Source organism: Anabrus simplex, chromosome 4, assembly GCF_040414725.1.
Source record: "Anabrus simplex isolate iqAnaSimp1 chromosome 4, ASM4041472v1, whole genome shotgun sequence".
Lineage (NCBI taxonomy): Eukaryota > Metazoa > Arthropoda > Insecta > Orthoptera > Tettigoniidae > Anabrus > Anabrus simplex.
Genome location: NC_090268.1, coordinates 99,830,333 through 99,840,611, shown reverse-complemented (window position 1 = coordinate 99,840,611; position 10,279 = coordinate 99,830,333). Strand labels below are relative to the sequence as shown.

The 10,279-nt window shown below is 42.5% G+C and overlaps 1 protein-coding gene across 1 annotated transcript in view; it reads right to left on the bottom strand.

The window, feature by feature from the left end:
• Positions 1 to 263: 263 nt before the first annotated feature.
• Positions 264 to 10,279, bottom strand: part of LOC136872184 (neuronal acetylcholine receptor subunit alpha-7) — a 511,170-nt gene continuing 501,154 nt past the window's right edge. The window contains exon 13 of the mRNA XM_068227358.1: positions 264 to 1,145. Coding sequence (XP_068083459.1) covers positions 675 to 1,145 — 471 coding nt within the window. The 3' untranslated portion in view covers positions 264 to 674. The remainder of the gene's footprint in view (positions 1,146 to 10,279) is intronic.

Here is a 10,279-nt window from a genome sequence, read left to right as displayed (position 1 = left end):
GTATGCAGTTTTTATTATGTGATTTTTCTTGTAGTAAGCTACAAAATAATTTATGACCATATCAAATTTTGTGTTTTGAGCAAAAATATTAGTATCGTTCCAGGTAATTTACCATTTTTGAAAATAAATTGCAATTATGACAATTTCATTTACAAAATCAGATTATCTTCATCAATGTAAATATATTGCGCTCCTCTAGAAATATAACTTTAAAATTACATTTTCCTGTTACATTATATATATATTGCGTCACACGTTAAATCAATCGGAAAATATAATAGCAAACCAGAAACAAGCACACAATTCAAATATCATGTTGGAAATGATTTTGCGGAAGCCATACATTTGATAGTTGAACTGCACTATAATTATATCTTTGCTGTAGCAAAGAATACGCTTATCATTTGCAAAGATCTCATAGCGATGCATTCCTACTCCATATATGTTGTTCATGAGACAAATTGTTTAAGTGTTTTAAAGAGAGTTTTAAGGAGTTCTTATAGTGTTTCTACGAGGGAAGTTATAGATACAAAGGTGTTGTTGTAATAGTAATAGAATATGTTAGTGTATGTTGAAGAGACGAATAGTGATGATAAACACCAATTGGTGGTAAGCACCTCTTTAGCTGAATTTAAGGGCCATAGCAGCTTTGTGTGACGACAGTACTGGATGGACTATTGCACGATGATATGGGGTGCCGAGAGTAAAACGGCTACTGTCGCGATTATGGTAAACATTGTGAAAATAATGAGGCAGAAGCGATCTACCACCATTGCAGCGAACTTCCAGTCACTGATGAGTTCTTGTTCTTCGTCTGCTTTACGCATACGACTCGTGATGAATTGCAGTTCTCGGAGAATCGCCTGCAATTCTCGCTGAGCTACTGAACAGGGGGTACTGCTGGCATCCTCGAGCGTTGCCGCACTCCGGAGGAAGCCCGCCGTTGAAGTGCTGTTCGGCGCTGTGCAGTGACGAATATCGTCGTCGATGTCTAGCACGTTTGCGAGCAGACTCTTAGAGGAACGTTCCTTCAACTCTAACTCCTTCATTCGGTTACTCATAAGAATGGTCTTCCGAGTGATTTTCTTGCCCGGACGACTCATACCCAGGATCCAAGGCAGCCATTGAAGAAATACGCTCTTGATCTGGAACAACACAATAATCAAATTATGCATTTCTTAAAGACAAATATTTTGAACCTAATGACAATCTATAATATACGCAGTAGCAATTTTTGAAACAGTTCACCTTAAGGAACGGATAAATCAATCGTACTCGGAAGGGTAACAAATTAAAGCATTTTTCTGAATATTATAAGTGTGTTCTTGAAAAAAAAATGAATAAATGAAACATTTATTCCATCCAATGGCCATTATGAATAAAGAATGGCACATTACATTACAATTCCAATATAACATAATAATACAATATAAAATCACGATAAAGGCAAATAAGCCTTTCATCCCAAATCCATCAACTTATTGTCCCGGAATCGTGGGAATCCCACGAACTCAGATAAATATAAAAGCTAGCATGGTCAACTTAAAAAAATGTTAAAACGTCACCTCGTAAGAAATAAACAATCGCGTAAAACTTTTTAATTTTTGCTATTTGGCTTTACGTCGCACCGACACAGATATGTCTTATGGCGACGTTGGGACAGAAAAGACCTACGAATAAGAATAAAGCGGCCGTGGCCTTAATTTAGGTACAGCCCCAGCATTTGCCTGGTGTGAAAATGGGAAACCACGGGAAACCATCTTCAGGGCTGCCGACAGTGGGATTCCGGAAGCGAGCTCACAGCTGCGCATCCTTAACCGCACGGCCAACTCGCCCGGTCGCGTAAAACTATGAGGGTTGGAACTTAAATAGTGGCAACACTGCTGTGGAGACGCTATGCGACGGAATCTAATATTGTCGCTGATAGCACACGTTCGTTACATACCTACCTTACCTTAGAGCAAATGGACTCGCCCTTCCCACATCACCTGCGTGCGCACAAACGAGAGAAGTACAGTCACTTGTGAGCTAGCGGTCTAACGTAACGTTGTTACGATGGTTTCCAAACAGGAACAACGAAGTTGGATCAAGATTGAATGTGCCAGAGGTCGTACAGCACGACAGTGTCATCAAGGTCTTCAAGAGGCTTGCAGGGAATCTGCATTGCCTTACAGAACAGTGGCACGTTGGGTAAAAGCCACAACGATGGTCGGCAAACTGTAGCGGACATTCATGGGGGAGGTCGTCCTACGAGTGAAGAAGAATTGCATGCTCTTGCCGCGTTACTGGGCAGGGATCGAAACCAGACGATCCGTGAGCATTCGCTTCAGAACTGTTGAAGAGATTCGAAAGGCAATGTACCGCTCCATTCGCACCATCAACAGAACAGGCTCTGCTAATGGTATACTACGACTTCCACATCGCTGGCAACGGGTTATACACAACGCTGGTGACTACATTGAAGGACTGTAAAGGTTGCTAACTTGTAACTCTTTTGTATCTGTAAATAAATAGTTGCCAATATTTAAGTTCCAACCTTCGTATACATTTCCGTCAGCTAAGGTACTATGCTAGTTTTCCCTTGTGCATGTCTCCTTGGTAAGCTGGGCTCGTTCACACCCTAGCTTTCTGAGCCCAAGTTGGCAGGTTCTATTCTGTTTCAGTCTGGGTGTGAAGATGTTCAGATACACCGGCCTTATGTTAGCAAATTTACTGACGCGTAAAAGGACTCATGTAGGAAAGAACTTCCGGGATTTCGACATTTCTAAAAACCGTAAAATTAGTGAGACATAAAACTAGGTCTATTATTCGTAGCTAAGGCAAAAAGAAGAAGAATAATTGAATTGAACTTATTGATAATTTGCATGCCACTGAGGCTTAAAAGCCCCTTTATGTAACGTCTTCATATAACAATATACACGTTTATGAACACACTAACTATATTTTAATAATCTTAAAATATTACACATTAAAGTTTAAAAAATATACATACGTATTCCAGTAAAATTAAAACATACAGTATATAATAAGAAAGTAAAACATGAAGCCTACTTATTATTTTAGACTACAATAATCTAAAGAATCTAAAGCTAAAACACAGAGTAAAACAATTATCTAAGAAATATACGGTATCCATTTCTGATTGTTGGACACAAGAATGCCTGATCACCGCCCCTTGCGTACTCCTACAGGAAGAGATGTTAATGACTGTTTTAGTTGAGTACAGTTAGTGTTTTTTGCGAAACGGTGAATATTAAGCTTAGCAAGAAACACGTCATGATTAACAGAGTCAAATAATTTAGAGAAATCAAAGAGACATGAGACAGTAAGCTACCTCTTATCGGTGGCCGCACTTAGATCATCTGTAAATTTTAACAGAGCAGTAGTAGTACTATGGCCATTCTTGAAGCCAGATTAGTAGGGATTTAGAATGTAATATTTAGACAGATATTCAAGAAGAGGAAGAAGAAAAAGAAAAGGAAAAAGAAGAAGAAGAAGAAGAAGAAGAAGAAGCTTCAATTCATTGTTTTTATGCCTCCAAAATTCGTACAGATATCTACTTCTATAATGTAGCAGTTAACACTGTTAGTTGTCCTCGTCGGAGAGTCGATGCACTATTATTATGTAAGACTCGTTGGCTGAATAGTCAGCGTACTGGCCTTCGGTTCAGTTGGGTCCCAGGTTCGATTCCCGGCCAGGTCGGGGATTTTAACCTTCATTGGTTAATTCTAGTGGCCCGGGGCTGGGTGTTTGTGCTGTCCCCAACATCCCTGCAACTCATACACCACACATAACACTACTCTCCACCACAATAACACGCAGTTGCGTACACATGGCAGATACCGCCCACCCTCATCGGACGGTCTGCCTTACAAAGGGCCTGCTCCCGGCTAGAAATAGGTACACGAATTTATTATTATTATTATTATTATTATTATTATTATTATTATTATTATTATTATTATTATTATTATTATTATTATTAGAAGGAGAAGAGGAAGAACGTGCCCGTCATTGAAGGACTGATTATTCACAATATCATTGACTTACCTCTCAACAGTTACTCTGTATGCTTTCGAGGAAGCGATCGGTTTTAGTGTTTCTGACACGACAAATTAATTAAATAAATAATTATTAGCGTTTAATTTTAGATTGTTTGAAAACAGACATTTTCGCAGCGGTGTTGCCTAAACCACCATATATTTTTCCATAAACACATAACCGAGCGCAGTTCTGCTCACATATCCTGCCGCACAAACCGGTCGCTACATCTGATCATTCCGTCTGGTCCAGTGCCTTGCACTAGCCTGCTCTCTCTCTCAGCCCGTCCCATCCCGTCTCTGGAAAACAGTGGGATACTTTAAGAATCCTTTCCCGCAAAAGGGGCGGATAGGATACGTGACCTGCTTCCCTACGCAGACCTGTAGTTGTGGCCACGGTGCGTTTATGATGGTACTTTCGGGGTGTAGTGCATCCGGTACTGGTACTGGCAAGGCTGGCGCTGACACTAATGCGAAATTATTTGGTAAGATAATCAGCTACGTGGGGAACGACACAGAAAAGATAATTGTAGCAGGTAACCTCAACTTACCAAATGTTAACTGGGAAGGGCATGCATATCGCAGAAATCATGACCAAGAAATGATGAATAATTTTAATTTGGGAAGGACAGCTAAATCTGATGGAACCAACTGGAGGGGAAAATGTCCTAGACGTGGTGGTGATACATCCATATAGACTATAGGGAAACTGAAGATGGTACAAGTGATCATGAAGGTGTTTTTGTCGTATTTAAAAATAAATGGGGTAGAAAGGAAGGTAGTAAAAGTAGTACTATTAAGCAATACCATATGGTTGATAATAGAGGCATGGGGGAATTTTAAACAAAGTAATATTATGATCAGTGGAAAATAATAAATGAAAATATAAACAATCTACAGGAATGGGTTTAAAGCAATTGTTCAGGAGTGTGAAAATATATATGTACATTTAAAGGCAGTAAGTAATGGTAAGGACCAATTATATTATAAAAGGGAAATAATGAGATTAAGAAGGGCGTACAGGTTATAAAGAAAGAGATATAGTTGGGACAGTAAGAAGAGTTCGAAGGAACTCGCTAGAAAATTTAATTTAGCAAACAAGTCGGCAAAAGGTTAATATGATGGCAAATATGTTTGGCAGCTATATTAATTTTAGTGAATAATGGAATGATGTGTACTTTAAGACAGAAACGTGTTCCAAGAAGTACATTCCAGGCAACATTAATGAACAAGGCGAGTGAAGAATTACAGGCAGAAGTATTCAGTCAGCAGTAAGTAAAACTAGTTTGGAATACGTATAATGTTCAGGTAGACAAGCAGACTAATTCTGGTAAATTAATGAAATTTTGCAATGGTAATAAAGACTTTTACAAAGAGATAAATTTGAAAGCTAGAAATGCAGCTGGAATTTATATATTTCTGTGGTTATATACTAAAAGCAGCGGGGTGGTATATAGTTCCATATCTGAAATACCTATTTGATTGCTGTATGCATGGAGGAGCGATACCAAATGAAAGGGAAGTTACAATAGTATCCCCGGGGTACCAGGGACAGGGTGATGAACATAAAGTCGATAATTACCGGCCAGCCAATTTGACGTGTGTTGTTTGTAAGCTGCGGTAAGTAATTTTTCTGATTATATTAGACATATTTTGCGAAATTACTAACTCGTTTGATAGAAGGTAGTTCGGGGTTTGGAAACATTATTCCAGTCAGGCTCAACTTGTCGTATATCAGTCATATATAGTAGGTAATTTAGATTCAGGAGTTAAAATGGTCTGTGTCACTATTGACCTATCCAAGGCTTTTGGTAGAGTAGATCATGGGACACTACTGAGGGCTATTGGACAAGAAAAAGAGTGGTTTAAATGGTGGCTAAATTTCTAAAACAATAGAACTCAAAGAATTACAGTAGGTGAAGCGGTATCTGATCTTATAATGCAGGGCCTCTCAAACGCCCAAAATCTCACGCGTGCAAACTGAGGCGCAGAGGTCCTGTGCAAAGTGCATCGGTCCCACTCGGCTCGGCTCGGAACAACGCGTCACCTCGGGGCGACTCGGCTAAGCTCGGCTCAACTCGGCTCGGATTTGGAGTGCTATGGACCAAGTGAAGAAGAGGGAGACAGGCGGAGCGAGCGAGACAGGCGTGGGGAAAGAGAGAGACAGCGCTATTGCTCCAAATCGATGAGTGCGAGTCTGCACTCTGGTCAACCAAGCGAAGTCGTGATTTGCACCGCGCAATGCACTGGTGCATGCACCCTGAGTGGCCCTGTTATAATGACTTGGGGGCGAGGGGTCCCACAGGGCAGCATTATTAGACCCTTATGATTTTTATATACACTGACTGACAGAGCAAATGCAACACCAAGGAGGAGTGGTTCGAAAGGGATGAAAATTGGGGAAAAAAACAGAGACGGCACGGACGAATAATTGATGTTTATTTCAAACCGATATGCAGGTTACACAATGCGCACGGCATCGACTCAGTAGGATGTAGGACCACCGCGAGCGGCGATGCACGCAGAAACACGTCGAGGTACAGAGTCAATAAGAGTGCGGATGGTGTCCTGAGGGATGGTTCTCCATTCTCTGTCAACCATTTGCCACAGCTGGTCGTCCGTACGAGGCTGGGGCAGAGTTTGCAAACGGCGTCCAATGAGATCCCACACGTGTTCGATTGGTGAGAGATCCGGAGAGTACGCTGGCCACGGAAGCATCTGTACACCTCGTAGAGCCTGTTGGGAGATGCGAGCAGTGTGTGGGCGGGCATTATCCTGCTGAAACAGAGCATTGGGCAGCCCCTGAAGGTACGGGAGTGCCACCGGCCGCAGCACATGCTGCACGTAGCGGTGGGCATTTAACGTGCCTTGAATACGCACTAGAGGTGACGTGGAATCATACGCAATAGCGCCCCAAACCATGATGCCGCGTTGTCTAGCGGTAGGGCGCTCCACAGTTACTGCCGGATTTGACCTTTTCCCACGCCGACGCCACACTCGTCTGCGGTGACTATCACTGACAGAACAGAAGCGTGACTCATCGGAGAACACGACGATCTGCCATTCCCTCATCCAAGTCGCTCTAGCCCGGCACCATGCCAGGCGTGCACGTCTATGCTGTGGAGTCAATGGTAGTCTTCTGAGCGGACGCCGGGAATGCAGGCCTCCTTCAACCAATCGACGGGAAATTGTTCTGGTCGATATTGGAACAGCCAGGGTGTCTTGCACATGCTGAAGAATGGCGGTTGACGTGGCGTGCGGGGCTGCCACCGCTTGGCGGCGGATGCGCCGATCCTCGCATGCTGACGTCACTCGGGCTGCGCCTGGACCCCTCGCACGTGCCACATGTCCCTGCGCCAACCATCTTCGCCACGGGCGCTGCACCGTGGACACATCCCTATGGGTATCGGCTGCGATTTGACGAAGCGACCAACCTGCCCTTCTCAGCCCGATCACCATACCTCTCGTAAAGTCGTCTGTCTGCTGGAAATGCCTCCGTTTACGGCGGCCTGTCCTGTGGCACACGACAACACGTTCTACAATGACTGTCGGCTGAGAAATCACGGTACGAAGTGGGCCATTCGCCAACGCCGTGTCCCATTTATCGTTCGCTACGTGCGCAGCACAGCGGCGCATTTCACATCAAGAGCATACCTCAGTGACGTCAGTCTACCCTGCAATTGGCATAAAGTTCTGACCACTCCTTCTTGGTGTTGCATTTGCTCTGTCAGTCAGTGTATATGATATAAGTGAAGAACTGGAATCACGGATAGGGTATTTTCTGGATGATGTTATACCGTACAGAATAGTAAATAAGTTACTGGATTCTGAGCGACTACAAAAATAACTCGACAATATTACGCACGAACGAGGGTGTAAAGAAAGGATACAGATCATCATTGCGGTAAACGCACTAACGAGATGGTACGTCAGTAACCGGGATGAAATGTCAAGTTTTATGTTCTCCTGAGAGGAAAAGTCATCGTCATTGGGGTAAACGCACTAACGAGGTTGTAAAGAAAAGATACAGATCGTTATTCGGGGAAACGCACTAACGAGGTTGTAAAGGAAAGATACAGATCGTCATTGGGGTAAACGAACTAACGAGGTTGTAAAGGAAAGATACAGATCGTCATTGGGGTAAACGAACTAACGAGGTTGTAAAGGAAAGATACAGATCGTCATTGGGGTAAACGCACTAACGAGGTTGTAAAGGAAAGATACAGATCGTCATTGGGGTAAACGAACTAACGAGGTTGTAAAGGAAAGATACAGATCGTCATTGGGGTAAACGAACTAACGAGGTTGTAAAGGAAAGATACAGATCGTCATTGGGGTAAACGCACTAACGAGGTTGTAAAGGAAAGATACAGATCGTCATTGGGGTAAACGAACTAACGAGGTTGTAAAGGAAAGATACAGATAGTCATTGGGGTAAACGCACTAACGAGGTTGTAAAGAAAGGATACAGATTGTCATTGGGGTAAACGCACTAACGAGGTTGTAAAGAAAGAATACAGATTGTCATTGGGGTAAACGCACGAACGAGGTTGTAAAGAAAGGATACAAGTCATCATTGGGGTAAACGCACTAACGAGGTTGTAAAGAAAGGATACAGATCACTCACATGATTGAATGTTTTTAGGGACTGTAGCAGGGATTTAAAGAAGAGTGTGTTTAAGTCTGTGGTAAGACCAAACTTATGGTTTCGGTGTATGGGACCCACAGCAGGATTGCTTGATACGAAAAATGGAGAAAATCCAAGGGAAACAGCGCAATTTGTTCTAGATGATTTCCGGCAAAAGTGTAGTGTTACGTAAAAATACTCGCAAACCTTAGTCTGGGAAGACTTGGGAGTAAGGAGACGAGCTGCTGGACTATGCAGTATGTTCCGTACTGTCAGTGTAGAGATGGCGTGGAAAGACATTAGTAGACAATCATACCTGAGTGGTTCTTTTAAAGGAAGGAAGATCGTAATATAAAGTTGGAGTTGTAGAGGACAGATTTTGGCAAACATTCACTTATAGGACGAGGAATGAGCGACTGGAATTATTCATCAAGGGAAATGTCCGATAAATTTGCAAGTTCCTTGATCATCCCTCTTCAACATATATACCAAAGACCAGCCTCAATCTGAAGGAATGGAAAGCTTCATCTGCTACGCAGATGGCCACATCAACTGGGAAGGAGTCACCCTGGAACAATGTGCAACCCCAAAGTACTAGAGAGTGAGTTTCGCATTTTGTCTGATAAAATTTCAAATGCGATAAACATACTCTAAGTAAATGCACTAATTTTTTAAACATTTTTGAGGTATTTCACAATCATAACTTAGCTCATAATGTAGCTTATGCTACATTAAATAGCGTATATTACATACTGACACGTTCAAATTGGAACTGACCATTGTCGTCTTGGGATATTCTTAACATGCTATTTTAAATTAGTATTGTTTTACTATAATATTTCACCCTGTGGGTGGGGGACGCAGACGAAGAATACACCCACGGTATCCCCTGCGTGTCGTGAGAGGCAGCTAAAAGGGTCGACCAAGAGATGATCAAATTAGAACCATGAAACTACTCGTGATTAGTATTACCACGCGGGGAACACCATGGGTCGCTTTTACTTGCGCGTAGTACTACTATGTTAGGTACCAAATAGGTTTGTGATTAGTAATAATAGAGTACGTTGCCGGCTTCCACAGTATCTGTGATTCGTACCCCTATATGAGCAACACCATGGGATTAGCGACAGCATGGTTCTGCCCTGCCTATGCTTAGTACCCACTATATGAGGAACACCCCGGGATAGTGCGGGTCCCTGTGGCTAGTCCACTTATATGAGGAACGCCTGTATAGGTTTGCGTTGCCTGTAAATAGCGTCGAAGTGTGCTAAACACCATAGGTTTGTGTTACATGTGGGAATTTCATTATCTGTGAGTAGTAGCACCATAATGTGTGGAATACCGCGAGTCTACGCTACTTTTGATTAGTACCGCAGTATGACAAATAGCATGGTTCTACTTTCCTAGTGATAAGTACCATTATGAGGGGCCGATGACGTGGATATTGGACCCGTTTCGACTAAAAGCATCATCGACTCAATGTTGTTTAGAAGCAGTCCCTTGGTCAATAAAACTATTGTTTAACGCTAGTTTCTGGGAATGTGGGGCATTGTGGGTCGGATCCACTGATTGTTGTAACTTGATATCCATCCATTCACCCTTCGTCCTCACT